At 41.2% G+C, this 18,828-nt stretch overlaps 1 protein-coding gene across 2 annotated transcripts in view; it reads left to right on the top strand.

Moving 5' to 3' along the window:
- The window catches only part of LOC106578707 (plexin domain-containing protein 2), a 161,569-nt gene extending 158,528 nt beyond the window's left edge, over positions 1-3,041 (top strand). For both annotated transcript variants that reach the window (XM_014157836.2, XM_014157838.2), the window contains exon 14: positions 748-3,041. In XM_014157836.2, the coding sequence (XP_014013311.2) occupies positions 748-867 (120 nt within the window). In that variant the 3' untranslated portion in view covers positions 868-3,041. The remainder of the gene's footprint in view (positions 1-747) is intronic.
- The last annotated feature ends 15,787 nt before the right edge of the window (positions 3,042-18,828 follow it).

The following is an 18,828-nucleotide window of genomic DNA, read 5'->3' as shown; positions in this document are numbered from 1 at the left end:
ATATGCATGATTACTTTCACAGGGTGCAGGCAGTGAAACATGGCTCCATATGGTTCTTTGATGATAAATGCCTACGAAAGCTTTGGCAATGAATTGGTTTTGGTTTCATTTGTACCGTTTGGAGGTTGTAATGAGACTGATTGATGTTTAAACATCGAGAAAATAAATGACAAATGCGTAATCTTCAAGGTCATTATCGCACAACGAGCCAATCCCTCATCAGGAACAATTTTCTCTGAGAGAATTCAAATGCTTCTCCCTCGGAGCTCTCTTCACTCACTGAGTGGTTTAGTACATGGCATATATCAAACGGCGAGAGCGTGTCAATTAATGTCATAACATTTACTCCCAATACATCTGTTTCAATCACGCATACCTATGAGGTTATTAACTCTGGAAATGTCATATATTATATTTCGCTGTCTGTAATACAATGTGCTCGCTTATTTCTACCGCTATACATCCATATGTAGCTCCGGGGGGAAGTTTTCCCTAGGTACAGATCTAGGATCAGCTTCCTCCTCCCCTAATCCTAACCTTAACCATTAGTGGGGGAAATGCTAAACTGACCCAGGATCAGCATTTAGGAGAAACAAGAAGAATGTGCTAGCTACAAAGATAGCTCAGCTGAAATAGGGTGTAGCACAGTGACCTAACCCTGGACACAGGTCAGTGGCATTGCAGACCTTTGCCCTTTGACCCTAGTCTGTCACCTCAATGATCTCTAATCCCTCTCCCCTTCTCCAGAGACGTCCCAGCAGGTGGCCGGCCATGAAGTTCCGGCGAGGGTCCGGTCACCCTGCCTACGCGGAGGTGGAGCCCGTGGGCCAGGAGAAGGAGGGCTTCATTGAGTCTGAGCAGTGCTAAGGGGCATGCACCGCTCCCCCCCAATCGACTGATTGACGCTGGTCTCTTGTTTTGTCGATTCAAACGCTCGCTGTCAATATTGTGAAATGAGATGAGAATATCGTGGTGGTGTCACTTTGAAATCCCATGCTTTTTTTCTGGTGGTCTGAGAGTAGGCCTTGTGTTTGGTGGACTACCACGGTGAATCTTCAAACCTGGCTTGTTCAACAGAGAGCTGATCTGAGAGCTGCTGAGGGAGGGTCACTGTCAGAGGGACTGTGCTGTGGGAAAACCTTAAACTGATCTCAAGTCAGTTCTTCGTCCAAGCCCAAAGTCTTCGAACACTTCGCACTCGTGACTGACTTCTTGGGGACAGAGGGAAAGTAACAGTGTCATTGAGTGGGTTGTACAGTGTGATTGCCCTACACTGGTGGTGTGTGATGTGAGGGGGGAGTAGTAGGAAGAATTATACAGTATATTTTTCAGAAAGAATACAGAGTATGTGAACAGAGATCTTGACTTTAAATGTTGGTGAGGCTATATAGGCCTTTATATATCCTTTGGGGTTTTGCTAATTTACTGTTCATGTTTTTTTTCTGTAGCTTTTTTTTTAACTGGGGTTTTATTATTCCTAATCAGTGAGGGGATTTTGTCTTGCTTTCCACTACCATAATAAGGCTTCTTTACCGTAGCTTTAACTCCATAGCGTGGTTCAATAGTGTGATATGCTCCTGCTACTGCCACTCATCCCACCCAGGAGTAGCAGGCTTTTGTTGGTATCTCTTTTTTACATAAACTTTGTTCGATTTGTATTTTTTTATTTTTGTAGTTTTTTTTTTTTTTACATTGATTTCAGTACTGCCGTGCCATTCTTTCCCTGACTGGAGTTTGCTCAACATTCTTTGCACAAAGTTTTTCATGCACATACATCTTTACTTCATTTGGTACAATTGCAAAATTGCAAGACAGGCGCTTTGTGAGTGTGTGTGGTTGTGTGTATGCATGGTCTAAATGTGAGTGAGCGTGCGTGTGTGTCTGTGTGTGTGTATGTTTGTGCGTGCATGTTTGTCTGGTTTTTGTGTGATTGGATATCAACCTGCTTGTAGGTGGGTCAGTTTGAGCTGGTTCTGTGTAATTGATGCTGAGTGGATGACCGGAGGTACTTTTACATTATTTTATTATACGTTTGGGACATACCTGGCTTTTGATTTTATGTATACAATGTGGTTTTCAAGTAGTTTGACCCAGGGGCGTCAATTGGGTATGGCAGTCCCCATACCCTAGCTCAATACTAACAATTTAAAATAGGCGAACAGTGCAACATTTATTTTAAAACAGTGTAGAGGTAGAAGATTGCTGTAGATGGCTAGGATGCTAGGTAACTGCCGTTTGACTTGGAATGAAATGAAACTAGGGTTTTTAATCCCAGTTCTGAGCTAGGGCGTCGCAGCTAAGTGCTGTATGACGTGTTTGAGGTGAATGAAGCTACAGCAGCTGAGGTGAAAATGGCTGGAGTCAATATCGTTTTTTGCTCTTCGCCAAATAGCATTTCTTACTTTTTAAATTGTGTAGAAATGCATTAAATAAGCATACAAATGTATGACAATTGCTTGGAATCACCCTCCCCCCGTCACTTTGCCATACCCTATGTTTACCATACCCTAGAGTGGCGTAGCGGTCTAAGTCACTACAGACCCTAGTTCAATCCCGGGCTATATCACAACCATCCATGATAGGGAGTCCCATAGAGTGGCGAACAATTGGCCCAGCGCCGTCCGGGTTAGAGGAGGGTTTGGCCGGGGTAGGCCGTCATTGTAAATAAGAATTTGTTCTTAACGGACTTCCCTAGTTAAATAAAATTTTAAAAAGCTGAAATGATGCCCCTGGTTTGACCTGCTGCTGAATCTGATCTTGTACAGGACTGGAGAATATGTGTTACTGTTCATGGAGTGAGAAATCTGCCAAAACGTTAAACGAATGTAACAGAATCGTAAATAACTTTGGGGAGATTTTTGGCAGATATCTAACCCCATACTGTTCCAGCTCTTGTTCTATATTAATGGATGGCTAGTCCATGTCATTTAACCCTAGCATATCATAGTGCCTTCACAAAGCATTCACACGCCTTGACATTTTCCACATTTTGTCATGTTACAGCCTAAATTTAAAATGGATTAAATTGAGATTTTGTGTCACTGGCCTACAGACAATACCCCATAATGTCAAAGTGGAAATATGTTTTTAGAAATGTAATTACAAATGAATTAAAAATGAAAAGCTGAAATGTCTTGAGTCAAAAAGTATTCAACCCCTTTGTTATGGCAAGCCTAAATAAGTTCAGGAGTAAAAATGTGCTTAACAAGTCAAATAATAAGTTGCATGGACTCACACTTTGTGCAATAATAGTATTTAATGACTACCTCATCTCTGTACCCCACACATACAATTATCTGTAAGGTCCTTCAATCGAGCAGTGAATTTCAAACACAGATTCAACCACAGAGACCAGAGAAGTTTTCCAATACCTCGCAAAAAAGGTCACCTATTGGTAGATGAAAAAAATAAATAATGTTGATTATCCCTTTGAAGTTATTAATTACACTTCGGATGGTGTATCAATACACCAGTCACTACAAAGATACAGGTGTCTTTCCTAATTCAGCTGCCGTAGAGGAAGGAAAAAGCTTAGGGATTTCACCATGAGGCCAGTGGTGACTTTAAAACAGAGTGAGGATGGATCAACAACATTGTAGTTTCTCCACAATTCTAACCTAAATGGCAGAGTGAAAAGAAGGAAGCCTGTACACAATACAAATATCCCAAAATATGCATCCTGTTGGAAATAAAGCACTAAAGTAAAACTGCAAAAAATGGGGCAAATAAATAAACTTAATGTCTGTCTTGACTACAAAGCATTATGTTTGGGACAAATCCAACACATTACTGAGTACCACTCTTCATATTTTCAAGCATGGTGGGGGCTGCATCATGTTATGGGTATGCTTGTCATCGACAAGGACTAGGGAGTTTTTTTAGGATAAAAATGAAAGAAATAGAGCTAAGCACAGGCAGAATCCTAGAGGAAAACCTGGTTCTGTCTGCTTTCAAACAGACACTGGGAGACAAATTCACCTTTCAGCAGGACAATAACCTAAAACACAAGGCCAAATATACTCTGGAGTTGCTTACCAAGACGTAATTGAATGATCCTGAGTGGCCTAGTTATAGTTTTGTCTTAAATCGGATTGAAAATCTATGGCAAGACTTGGAAATGACTGTCTAGCATTGATAAACAGCAAACTTGACAAAGCTTGAAGAGTAATGCACAAAAATTGTACAATCCAGCTGTAATCGCTGCCAAAGGTGATTCTAACATGTATTGACTCAGGGGTGTGAAGTATATACAGTACCAGTCAAGAGTTTGGACACACCTATTCATTCAAGGGTTTTTATTTTATTTTTACTATTTTCTACATAGTAGAATAATAGTGAATACCTCAAAACTATGAAATAACACATGGAATCATGTAGTAACCAAAAAAGTGTTAAACAAATCAAAATATTTGTTATATTTGAGATTCTTCAAAGTAGCCACTCTTTGCCTTGATGAAAGCTTTGCACACTATTGGCATTCTCTCAACCAGCTTCACGAGGTAGTCACATGGAATGCTTTTCAACAGTCTCACATGCTGAGCACTTGTTGGCTGCTTTTCCTTCACTCTGCAGTCCAACATACGCACTATACACACACATGCACATAGATTTAGTACTGTAGACATGTGGTGGTGGTGGAGTAGGGGCCTGAGGGCACACAGTGTGTTGTGAAATCTGTGAATGTATTGTAATGTTTTTAAAATTGAATAAACTGCCTTAATTTTGCTGGACCCCAGGAAGAGTAGCTGCTGCCTTGGCATTGCAGACCAACTCATCCTAAACCATCTCAATTGGGTTGAGTTCGGGTGATTGTGGAGGCCAGGTCATCTGAAGCAGCACTCCACCACTCTCCTTCTTGGTCAAATAGCCCTTACACAGCCTGGAGGTGTGTTTTGGGTCATTGTCCTATTGAAAAACAAATGATAGTCCCACTAACACAAATGAGATGGGATGGCGTATCGCTGCAGAATGCTGTGGTAGCCATGCTGGTTAAGTTTGCCTTGAATGCCTTGAAAGGACAGATTTCCACTGGTCTAATGTCAATTGCTCGTGTTTCTTGGCCCAAACAAGTCTCTTCTTCTTATTGGTGTCCTTTAGAAGTGGTTTCTTTGCAGCAATTCGACCATGAAGGCCTGATTCAGGCAGTCTCTTCTAAACAGTTGATGTTGAGATGTGTCTGTTACTTAAACTCTGTGAAGCATTTATTTGGGCTGCAATCTGAGGTGCAGTTAATTGCAGATTTCTGAGGCTGGTAACTCTAATGAACTTATCCTCTGCAGCAGAGGTTACTCTGGGTCTTCCTTTCCTGTGGCGATCCTCATTTCCTGTGGCCAGTTTCATCATAGCGCTTGATGGTTTTTGCGACTGCACTTTCAAAGTTCTTGAAACTTTCCAGATTGACTGACCTTCATGTCTTAAAAGTAATGATGGACTGTTGTTTATCTTTGCTTATTTGAGCTGTTCTTACCATAATATGGACTTGGTCTTTTACCAAATAGAGAATGCCAAGAGTGTGCAAAGCTGTCATCAAGGCAAAGGGTGGCTACTTTGATGAATCTCAAATATAAAATATATTTTGAATTGTTTAACACTTTTTTGGTTACTACATGATACCATGTGTTATTTCATAGTGTTGATGTCTTCACTATCATTCTACAATGTAGAAAATAGTAAGAATAAAGAAAATCCCTGAAATGAGTAGGTGTGTCCAAACTTTTGACTGGTACTGTATGTAAATGTGATATTTCTGTAATTCATTTTCAATAAATTTGCTAAAATTTCGAAAACATGTTTTTACATTGTCATTATGGGGTATGTGTGTAGCTGCGTGAGAGAAAAACATGATTTAATGCATTTTGAATTTAGGCTGTAACTACCAAATGTGGAATCAGTCAAGGGGAATGAATACTTTCTGAAGGCCCTGTATAAACAGGGGATTAAACCTTTGTAGATTGCCTCAAAACATGTACAGATTCAGGTTATGAATGAAAAATCTTACATATTACATGTTAGATTATTACTATTTTGTCTTTCTTTTTGAGTGGCCTCTCTCTTTTTTATTCAAATGTGAAATAATCAATCAATCATTGCATATCTGCTGTTGCTGATCGATATACAGGACAAGGCTTTCATGCATTGATTAAATCAAACAAAAAAAAGTTTTTTTGTTGCTTCATACTGATGATTTACAGTACCAGTCAAAAGTTTGGACACACCTACTCATACAATGGGTTTTCGTTATTTTTACTATTTTCTACATTGTGGAAAAATAGTGAAAACATCAAAACTATGAAATAACACATATGGAATCATGTAGTAACCAAAAAAGTTTCAAACAAATCAAAATACAGTTGGAGTCAGAAGTTTACATACAGTTAGGTTTGAGTCATTAAAACCTCAACGATTAGGCCCTTTTTTTCAATTTTCGCCTAAAATGACAAATCTAACTGCCTGTAGCTCAGAACCTGAAGCATGAATATGCATATTCTTGGTACCATTTGAAAGGAAACACTTTTATGGAATGTGAAAGGAATGTGGTAGAATATAACACAATGGATCTTGTAAAAGACAATACAAAGAAAAAACTAGCCGTTCTTTTGTATTTTTTTGTACCATCATCTTTGAAATGCAAGAGAAAGGCCATAATGTATAATTCCAGCCCAGGTGCAATTTAGATTTTGGCCAGTAGATGGCATCAGTGTATGTGAAAAGTTTTTGACTGATCCAATGAACCATTGCATTTCTGTTCAAAATGTTGTATCAAGACTGCCCAAATGTGCCTAATTTGTTAATTAATAACTTTTCATGTTCAAAATTGTGCACTCTCCTCAAACAATAGAAGGGTATTTTTTCACTGTAATAGCTACTGTAAATTGGACAGTGCAGTTAGATTAACAAGAATTTAAGCTTTCTGCCAATATCAGATATGTCTATGTCCTGGGTAATTTTCTTGTTATTTACAAACTCATGCTAATCGCATTAGCCTACGTTAGCTCAACCGTCCCATGGAAGGGACACCTATCCCAAGGAAGTTTTAATTAAAATTAATTTTTCAACCACTCCACAAATTTCTTTTTAACAAACTATAGTTTTGGCAAGTCGGTTAGGACATCTACTTTGTGCATGACACAAGTAATTTTTCCAACAATTGTTTACAGACAGATTATTTCACTTATAATTCACTGTATCACAATTCCAGTGGGTCAGAAGTTTACATACACTAAGTTAACTGTGCCTTTAAACAGCTTGGACAATTCTAGAAAATGATGTCATGGCTTTAGAAGCTTCTGATAGGCTAATTGACATAATTTGAGTCAATTGGAGGTGCACCTGTGGATGTATTTCAAGGCCTACCTTCAAACTTAGTGCCTCTTTGCTTGACATCATGGGGAAATAAAAAGAAATCAGCCAAGACCTCAGAAAAACAATTGTAGACCTCCACAAGTCTGGTTCATCCTTGGGAGCAATGCAACCAAATACTAATTGAGTATATGTAAACTTCTGACCCACTGGGAATGTGATGAAAGAAATAAAAGCTGAAATAAATCATTCTCTCTACTATTATTCTGACATCTCACATTCATTAAATAAAGTGGTGATCCTAACTGACCTAAGACAGGGAATATTTATTAGGACTAAATGTCAGGAATTGTGAAAAATTGAGTTTTAATGTATTTGGCTAAGGTGTATGTAAACTTCCGACTTCAACTGTATACTTTATATTTTATATTCTTCAAAGTAGCCACTCTTTGAAAGCTTTGCACACTCTTGGCATTCTCTCAACCAGCTTCATGAGGAATGCTTTTCCATCAGTCTTGAAGGAGTTCCCACATATGCTGAGCACTTGTTGGCTGCTTTTCCTTCACTGCAGTCCAACTTATCCCAAACCATCTCAACTGGGTTGAGGTTGGGTGATTGTGTAGGCCAGGTCATCTGATGCAGCACTCCATCACTCTCCTTGGTCAAATAGCCCTTACACAGCCTGGAGGTGTGTTTTGGGTCATTGTCCTGTTGAAAAACAAATGATAGTCCCACTAAGCGCAAACCAGGTGGGATGGCGTATCGCTGCAGAATGCTGTGGTAGCCATGCTGTTTAAGTGTGCCTTGATTTCTAAATACATCACTGACAGTGCCACCAGCAAAGCATCCCCACACCATCACACCTCCTCCTCCATGCTACACAGTGGGAACCACACATGCGGAGATCATCCATTCACCTACTCTGCGTCTCACTAAGGCACGGTGGTTGGAACCAAAAATCGCAAATTTGGACTCATCAGACCAAAGGACAGATTTCCTCCAGTCTAATGTCCATTGCTCATGTTTCTTGGCCCAAGCAAGTCTCTTCTTCTTATTGGTGTCCTTTAGTAGTGGTTTCTTTGCAGCAAATCGACCATGAAGGCCTGATTCACTCAGTCTCCTCTGAACAGTTGATGTTGAGATGTGTCTGCTACTTGAACTCTGTGAAGCATTTATTTGGGCTGCAATCTGAGGTGCAGTTAACTCTAATGAACGTATCCTTTGCAACAGAGGTAACTCTGGGTCTTCCTTTCCTGTGCCGGTCCTCATGAGAGCCAGTTTCATCATAGTGCTTAATGGTTGTTGCGACTGTACTTGAAGAAACTTTCAAAGTTCTTGAAATGTTCTAGATTGACTGACCTTAATGTCTTAAAGTAATGACGGACTGTCGTTTCTCTTTCTTTTTTTTTTTTTTTTTACCAAATAGGGCTATCTTCTGTATGCCACCCCTACCTTGTCACAACACAACTGATTGGCTCAAATGCATTAAGAAGGAAATAAATTCCACAAATTCACTTTTATCAAGGCACACCTGTTAATTGAAATGCATTCCGGTGACTACCTCATGAAGCTGGTTGAGCGAATGCCAAGAGTGTGCAAAGCTGTCATCAAGGCAAAGTGTGGCTACTTTGAAGAATGTCAAATATAACATATATTTTGATTTGTTTAACACTTGTTTGGTTACTACATGATTCCATATGTGTTATTTCATAGTTTTGATGTCTTCACTATTATTCTACAATGTATAAAATAAAGCAAAATCCTGGAATGAGTATGTGTGTCCAAACCTTTGACTGGTACTGTAGACCAACCGAACAAACAAAATGAAATGTATTTCAACATATATTGTAGATTGATCTGAGAAATATGCCTTGGGTTACAATAGTAAACACTGTACTATTTACAATTACAAAGAAGTGGATTCTACAGAAAAGTATCCCAATGTGCAATATAACATTCATCTAGTTTCATTATGCATTTCTAATTTTCAAAGGTTTAGTGATATCATAGATGGAATTATTTAGGGTTACATCATCTATTTTGAATTAATCCCCCATTGCACTGAGACCAAAGACCCATCACAATGTTTATTTTGTCAGCATACTAAAATGTTCTCTACCCTGTACCGTAAGAGCTTCTCTGGGTCCCAATGTTCCCAATCTCTCACTCCATTCCCCACCAGCCAAATTATATCACACCACTTAACGTTGAATCAAACCACTGCATCTCCTATGGCAGTCACCACTTTGAACACACCACCTCAGACCTATATTCACTCAGACAAACACATAGAGACACACGTAGACACATGCAGAGAAAAGCACACACACACACTCCAGAACTCAACCCCTGCTTTATTCATAACTAGTCCATCTATAGAGGTTGAGTGACTGAGCACAGCAACCCACTACTCCACTCTACTGAACATTACTGTAGGACCCAAGGGCTTTCAAGCCTCCTGCACGAGAGCAGCCCTTTCATGACGCCCTATAATATCAGATTATTTTCCAAAACAGTGTTAAAGAGCAGATGGGACGGAGGGGGCTGGACGTGACTACCCCAAATGGCTTTTCCATGCCTACAGACATTTTATCTAAGTCCCACATGTTACCCTATTCTCTACATAATACACTATAAAGGGAATAGGGTGCCATTTGGGACTTAGACAGAGTTTTCCCCTGTGGAGAAATGCTGTGTAGTTTGGGCATTCTGGGACATCTGCTTGTTCCACTCTACCACCGGAAACTGCTAGTGTTTTTATAGCCACTCAGAGTCTGTGTCCCAAATGGCACTCTATTCCTTATTTAGTGCGCTAGTTAGAAACAGGGGCCATAGGGCTCTGGTCAAAAGCAGTGTTCTATATAGGGAAAAGGTTGTCATTCAGTAGGCCTGAGCGTTCAGTGTATGTTACACAGAGTGATTGCAACACTTTCAAACTAGCTGGTCTGTGATAAGAAAGCTATTCGTGTTTCTCCAGTAATCACTTGCATCACTAATCTCACACTGATTGCTTTCACCCAACTTGCTCTTAACATGCTTTTTTAGATTGAGAAAGCAACATTGTGCTGTTGTTGAGATAGGGTGCACTCTACTGCAGAGTGCTGTTACTCTTTTCTCCAGACAAATGAGGTGAAACGAACGATGTAACTCAACAGTGATTGCCTGAACTCAAAATGGAGGTCAGAGGATTCAAATTTCTTCTAAACTGTGACCCTATGTTTTGTTCTGATCTCATTGGAAAATTCTTTAGGAAACGATGACTCGACATTAGAGCCTAAAAAAATCACACAATACCCTAGCAGCCTGTAATTTCTGTAACTACTATAATTTTGATTGCATTTTAAATAATAAAGAAAGTTGTTTAAATCACATTTCCGCTATGTTGTCCACATCTAACCTTAGTTACTGTTGTGACATTGGGGAATGGTACAGCACAAATATAATGAATCATTTAAACTTAAGTAGCAACACAAAAGAGACTGCCCTGGTGGCCATGCCATGCTGCCCCTCTGCAGAGGCGGAAATCCCGGGGGGGACGGGGGGGACACGACCCCCCCATCCTGAGAAAAATATGATTTGTCCCCCCCAATATATCACTGAAACATAACTATGTAATTTAAATAATATTAATAATACGCAATGAAAGCAATTGTGCTGATTATAGACACTTAATAGCGCATTTTTAAGTTTCAAAAGATTGCGACCCCCCCCACCCTTTGCCTCACAATGGTTTGATCCACTGCCAGTTCCTTAGTTGGCAAGGTAACAGAGGGTTCGTGTCTACTGTCTGAAAGGCACTCAATGAACGTAACTGACGTGAGGTTAATCCAGTCAATCACGCACACACACTAGCTGAATATGCAGAGCTAGCGCGCAAATATTAATTATTAAGCTAGCTAGTACCTATTCCATTTATGTGGCGTCGTCAAAGATGGAATCTTTGCTATCGTCAATTTATTCCAAGATCAGCATGCAGATGATGTAAGTTAGTGCTTCAAAGTTCCTGTGATAAGGTTAGCGATAAACTGAACAGAACTACACTCTCTTCTACCATTGTCTTAAATATATTTAATGGTCTCGTTGCAAAAGCTAAATTGTCGCAAGGGAACTTTTATTTATTTAGTTTATTTCACCTTTATTTAACCCAGGTAGCAAAGATTATAGCAAACACCACTGGAACGTAATTGGTGCTCGCTAGCTTTGCAAATTCAGCTATTGTTGGAAGCCAGCCAATATGAAACAAACTATTAAAATTACAAAAGGTTGCAGCATATGTTGTGTAAATGGTGAACTCATACAGCTGTCAACTCTTGTCATTTTAATACGTTTCACATTTGCTAGCTACCTTTTAGATCGAAGCCCAAATAGAATGATAGAAGATAAGATGATAGAAGCCCATCTCCTACTGTAAATAACCTACACACTGTGTGTGTGTGTGTAGCCAGCCAGCCAGGTAGAAAAATGGCAGAAAAATAAAAGACCGACATCAGAGTATTTTTCAGTACACCAAAACGCAAAGTAAGAACCCTAGTAGCCTAATATCTCAAAAACTAGTTGATAAAATGTTCATAAGAAAGAAATTAAATTCTAATGGAAATGTTTCACAATGATGTCATTAGGCAGAGCAGGCAACAGATGGCACACAGACAGCAGAGTTGGGGACAGATATGCAGGGACAGACTGGCAGAGACAGGGAGTTTCAGGTAAGTTTGCTGAGTCTTTGTTTGGCAACATTATGAAAGGTTCTCCATTTTTTTGACTTGTAAAATAGGAACATAATTGGAAAATGCCATGGATACAGCCACTCTCAACTTAAACTGGTGACTGAACTAAGATTTGTTAAAGGCAATGGTATTGCTGTTGTGATTAATTGTGTAGTTTTGGGTACCGGTAGTTAGGAGTACGGCAAACACCTTATTTCTTTGGTTCCTCAATATACATTTACCATATTACAATGTAGGCTATGTGTTACAGCACTACTTTTGGTGTCCCCCTCAGGAATTGCTCTTGAGAAAATTTCATGTAATTGTCCCCTCCAAAGTTGATATCAGATTTTTGCCCCTGCCTCTCGGTTTGTCTCTTATTCTCCTCCCCCTGACGTGTGTTTTCATTCCCTCCAGCAGAGAGCCTCTTCTTCTTCCCCCTTTGAACTCTGTTGGTTCTTCCTGCTGTGTGAGTGCTGACAGCTCTCCATTTCTCAGCGGGGACAGTATTTTACTGGGCCGTTCCCCATCGATGGCAATGATTCTAGTAAACAAACAAACCACTCAGTGGAGTGTTAGGGTAGCCAGTATTTTATCAGCTGTTCATTCTGTTCCTTCTTGCAGCATTGATGTAAAATATGTTTTTAAAAAAGGGAAAAGATGAAATAACTATGGCTGGGTAAGTAGTGTAGTCTGCTGGATTTAGCCTCTACATCAATGTGTTTTGCATTGCAGTTCAGCCAAAGCAGTGACTGCAATCTCCTCGGAAATTGAGATAAGCGCTAAGAGGAAATATTCTGGTGTCAGTCTGGTATACTCTATATTCTGGTATACTATCATTCAAACACAAAGCTTGGTTCGAATTATTCACTGGCAAACACCCTCCTAGCATCCAACCCAAATTCACTGTTGACTATTCCATTTCCCTGCTTTTGTGGATTAATAAATGAATGGCGCGCACACACACACACACACACACACACACACACACACACACACACACACACACACACACACACACACACACACACACACGAGACAGATTGAGAAGGCTTGTAGTAAACATTAGTATTCTGTACCCCCAAGCCACTAGACCCCATAACAGAGATGGGTAATTGAAATATCACAGCACAAACTCAAACAACTCAAAACACCCTGGACCCACTCCAATTCGCATACCGCCCTAACAGATCCACAGATGACGCAACCTCTACTGCACTACACACCACCCTCTCCCACCTCGACAAGAGGAGCACAAGCAAGAATGCTGTTAATTGACAGATCAGTGTTTAACACCATAGTGCCCTCTAAGCACATCATTAAGCTAAGGACACTGGGACTGAACACCACCTTCTGCAACTGGATCCTGGACTTCCTGACGTGCCGCCGCCAGATGGTGAGGGTAGGCAACATCACATCCGCCATGCTGACCCTCATCACGGGGGCCCCTCAGGGGTGCGTGCTTGGGACCCCTCAGGGCTGTGTGCTTAGTCCCCTCCTGTACTCCCTGTTCACCCACGACTGTGTGGCCGAGCACGACTCTAACACCTTCATTACATTTGCTGACGACATGACGGTTGTAAGCCTGATCACCGACAACGATGAGACAGCCTATAGGGAGGTCAGACACCTGGCAGTGTAGTGCCAGGACAATAACCTCTCCGTCAACGCCAGCAAGACTAAGACTTGATCTTAGACTACAGGAATCGGAGGGCTGAGCATGCCCCCAGTACATCACTGGGCCCGAGCTCCCTGCCATCCAAGATGTCTCTACACCAGGCGGTGTCAGAGGAAGGGGCCCTAAAAATTGTCAAAGACTCCAGACTCCCAAGTAATAGACTTTTCTCTCTGCTACCGCACAGCAAGCATTACCGATGCAACAAGTTTGGAACCAACAGTACCCTGTAAAGCTTGTACCCCCAAGCCATAAGGCTGCTAAATAGTTAAATAGTTAACCAAATAGCCAAGTGTCATATCTGGAGGAAACCTGGCATCATTCCTATGGTGAAGCATGGTGGTAGCAGTATCATGCTGTGGGGATGTTTTTCAATGGCAGGAACTGGGAGACTAGTGATGATTGAGGGAAAGATGAACGGCGCAAAGTGCAGAGAGATCCTTGATGAAAACCTGCTACAGAGTGCTCAGGACCTCAGACTGGGGCAAAGGTTCACCTTCCAACAGGACAACGACCCTAAGCACACAGCCAAGACAATGCAGGAGGGGCTTCGGGACAAGTCTTTGAATGTCTTTGAGTGGCCCAGCCAGAGCCCAGACTTGAACCCAATCAAACATCTCTGGAGAGACCTGAAAATAGCTGTGCAGTGACGCTCCCCATCCAACCTGACAGAGCTTGAGAGGATCTGCAGAGAGAAGAAACTCCCCAAATACAGGTGTGTCAAGCTTGTCACGTCATACCCAAGAAGACTAGGCTGTAATCGCTGCCAAAGGTGCTTCAACAAAGTACTGAGTAAAGGGTCTGAATACTTATGTAAATGTGATATTTCTGGGGTTTCTTTATATAAAATTGGAGTAATTATGGGGTATTGTTGTCACGTCCTGACCAGTAAAAGGGGTTATTTGTCGTTGTAGTTTGGTCAGGGCGTGGCAGGGTGTTTGTTTTGTGTGTTTTTGGTTTAGGTTCTATGTTTTCTATTTCTATGTTTAAATCTAGTTTTCTATTTCTATGTTGGGTTTTTGTTAGGACCTCCAATTAGAGGCAGCTGGTTGTCGTCTCTAATTGTAGGCCATATTTAGTTGAGGTTTGTTTCACTTGTGTTTTGTGGGTGGTTATTTTTCTGTATAGCCTGGATGCCTTATGGAACTGTCTTTCGTCGTTCGTTTATTTTGTTTAAGTGTTTTCTTTAAATAAATTAAGATGAGCACTATACCCGCTGCGCCTTGGTCTGTCCTTTACGACGTTGATGACAATTGTGTGTAGATTGATGAAAAAAGATATACATTTTTAGAATAAGACTAACGTAACAAGATGTGGAAAAAGTCAAGCAATCTGAATACTTTCCAAATGCACTGTATCTACTTCAATTACCTGGTACACCTGCACATCGACTCGGTACTGGTATCCGTGTATATAGCCAAGTTATCGTTACTCATTGTATAATTATTATTGTGTTATCAATTTCTATTATTTCCTCTCTCTCTCTCTCTCTGCATTGTTGGAAAGGGCCCATAAGAAAGCATTTCACTGTTGGTCTACAAAGCATGTGACAAATAACATTCGATTTAAAGATTTCAAATGAGCTCGGCAGTCCAGGGTCTGACAGCTAGGCTACACACGGCGCAGCAGCATGTGTGTGTCTACCTGGATGCTTCTCACTGAAGCGGTGATTGACTTTGTAAACAGGAGTTTGTTTTGCTGTTCCTTCTCTGAACATGACAGATCTTTGGTGTAAATTGAAAGCAGGTTTCATTGAGCAGATGTTGGGAGATTAGAGGGGCTGTTTGACTCTGTCAGCCTGGTAGGCTGACTGGGGAATTCACTGCTGCTACACTTGTTCAAGGAATACAAGTGTGTGTTTTTAGGATTAGCACCAACAGCGATAGACCGGTGGAGTGTGTTAGCCAGGGCCAGGGGGAGTGGACCACACAGAGAGTGGACCACACACACGCATGCACAAACATGCACACACACAATTGTTATCCCATTCTTCCTGACAAGCCATGTGGTACAATAAATAACAGCAAGAGCGTACTTGTTTTATAAGCATTTTGTAACCGTCCTCAGGGAAAACAGTAAGAATAGCCAAAAGAAAGAAAACTTCACCAAGCCAGAAAGAAGCCTGTCACCAGAGCGTGATTCAAACAAATACGAGTCTACCCCTGGAGGAATACACCACGAAGGGGTAGAGAGACATGCAGAAGAAAGCATCAGAGACTCTGAAACAATAACATTGTGTCCCTTTCTCCATATCCCACCTCAGGTGGGCCACTGGAGGAGAGCACTGGGGTTTAGGTAACGGTGGGAATGGAGATGTGCACTGCCAAGAGGATTTCTCTATACTGTCAGTGGTTTTGTACTGGCGTCAGTGGTCAGTCCAACAGTGTAGTGTACTATAATATTATACATATAGTATAGTAGTATAACATGCCCATAAGCATAATCATCTGGTAAAACCAGCCTGGCAACCACCCCTCTAAAATGAGCAGAACAGTAGGTATGGATGGTCCACTGAGTGTTATCAGCAAGTGCACATATGATGTCTTATTGCCATCTAGTGGTAGTGAGTGGTACTCATGGAAAAGAAGTGTATTTGGAATAGTCTCAAGACATCTGCCTTGCCTGCCACAATTTTCAAATGCTACGGTTGCCTAGGGTCTGGTTTGAGACTACATTTGGAATAGAATGCAATTTGAATTCATATGATAGTCTAGATAGATCTACCCAAATGGAGGCCATGTTATTAGCTTTTCAGTAGATTTTTTATCTGTAGCATTTCAGCTTAAAAGCATCTTCTCCAAATATACAATTATTTGTCATGCCAAGTTTTACATTACTTTGTCACAGTAATTTTGCGGAGAACTTCACAGGATGACTCTTCAACAAATCTCTCTCCAGGTTTAGTGTTGGAATTGACTTCACAGTGTGTTTTGGAGACAAATAGCTCAGAAATACATACACTAACCCCCCCAAATTTGTTGCTGACAGGTGTATAAAATCGAGTACATAGACATGCAATCTCCATAGACAAACATTGGCAGTAGAATGGCCTTACCGAAGAGCTCACTGACCTTCAACGTGGCACCGTCATAAGATAAGTCAGTTAATAAGTCAGTTCGTCACATTTCTGCCCTGCTAGAGCCGCCCCGGTCTAAATGCTGTTATTGTGAAGTGAAAATGTCTAGGAGCAACAACGGCTCAGCCACGAAGTGGTAAAAATCATCTGTCCTCGGTTGCAACACTCACCGGAGTTCCAAACAGCCTCTGGAAGCAACGTCAGCATTTTTTTACACTACTGCTACTCGCTGTTTATTATCTATTCATAGTCACTTTATCCGTACCTGTATGTACAATTTACCTCGAGCACATTGACTCGGTACCCGTACCTCCTGTTTATAGCCTCATTATTGTTATTTTATTGTTACTTTTTTCTTTAGTTTATATAGGAAATATTTTTTCTTAAAACTGCATTGTTGGTTAAGGGCTTGTAAGTAAGCATTTCATAGCAACTCCATATTAGTGCCGATGATTTTGGCATGAGATGTTCGATGAGCAGGTGTCCACATACTTTTGGTCAAGTAGTGTATCATGGTTTCCATAACAACTCAACTTCTCATTAGTCAGCCTGCCTGTTAATTCTGGAGGTATCGCTAATCAGTCATTATTGACTTCAATCACTCTGACAGACACACTCCACATTGACCGATACTCCAAGGGCTCCACTTAACCTCAAAGTCTAAGCAAGGACCACTTAACCTCAAAGTCTAAGCTGTTGGTGGAGGGGTGTCTGTCCTACATCTAGGAGATACAGTGCATTCGGAAAGTACTCAGACTCCTTGACTTTTTCCACATTTTGTTATGTTACAGCCTTATTCTAAAATGGATTAAAGTGTTGTTTTTTTCATCATCAATCTACACGCAATACCCCATAATGACAAAGCAAAAACAGGTTTAGAAATCTTTGCGAATGTATAAAAAAAAAAAATTACTAAATTTTACCTTTATATAAGTATTCAGACCATTTACTCAGTACTTTGTTGAAGAACCTTTGACAGATATTACAGCCTCAAGTCTTCTTGGGTATGACGCTACAACCTTGGGACACCTGTATTTGGGGAGTTTCTCCCATTCTTCTCTGCAGATCCTCTCAAGCTCTGTCAGGTTGGATGGGGAGCGTCACTGCATAGTTATTTTCAGGTCTCTCCAGAGATGCTAGATTGGGTTCAAGTCCGGGCTCTGACCTGGCCACTCAAAGACATTGAGACTTGTCCCGAAGCCACTACTGCGTTGTCTTGGCTGTGTGCTTAGGGTCGTTGTCCTGTTGGAAGGTGAACCTTCGCCTCAGTCTGAGGTCCTGAACAGGTTTTCATCAAGGATCTCGCTGTACTTGGCTACATTTATCTTTCCCTCGATCCTGACTAGTCTCCCAGTCCGTACCACTGAAAAACATCCCCACAGCATGATGCTGCCACCACCATGCTTCACCGTAGGGATGATGCCAGGTTTCCTCCAGACGTGACGCTTGGCATTCAGGCTCGAGTTCAATCTTGTTTTCATCAGACATGATAATCTTGTTTCTCATGGTCTGAGAGTACTTTAGGTGCCTTTTGGCAAACTCCAAGTGGCTGTCATGTGCCTTTTACTGAGGAGTGGCTTCTGTCTGGTCACTCTACCATAAAGGCCTGATTGGTGGAGTGCTGCAGAGATGGTTGTCCTTCTGGAAGCTTCTCACATCTCCACAGAGGAACTCTGGAGCTCTGTCAGAGTGACCATTGTGTTCTTGGTCACCTCCCTGACCAAGTCCCTTCTACCCCGATTTCTGTTTGGCCGGGCGGCGGTTCAAAACTTCCTCCATTTAAGAATGATGGAGGCCACTGTGTTCTTAGGGACCTTCAATGCTGCAGACATTTTTTTGGTACCCTTCCCCAGATCTGTCCCTCGACACAACACTGTCTCGGAGCTCTGTGGACAATTCCTTAGACCTCATGGCTTGGTTTTTGCTCTGACATGCACTGTCAACTGTGGGACCTTATATAGACAGATGTGTGCCTTTCCAAATCATGCCCGATCAATTGAATTTATCATAGGTGGACACCAAGCAAGTTGTAGAAACATCTCAAGGATGATCAATGGAAACAGGATGCACCTGAG

Source organism: Salmo salar, chromosome ssa19 (genome assembly GCF_905237065.1).
Source record: "Salmo salar chromosome ssa19, Ssal_v3.1, whole genome shotgun sequence".
Lineage (NCBI taxonomy): Eukaryota > Metazoa > Chordata > Actinopteri > Salmoniformes > Salmonidae > Salmo > Salmo salar.
The sequence above is the reverse complement of the archived record's forward strand: the minus strand, read 5'-3'. Positions and strand labels throughout refer to the sequence as shown.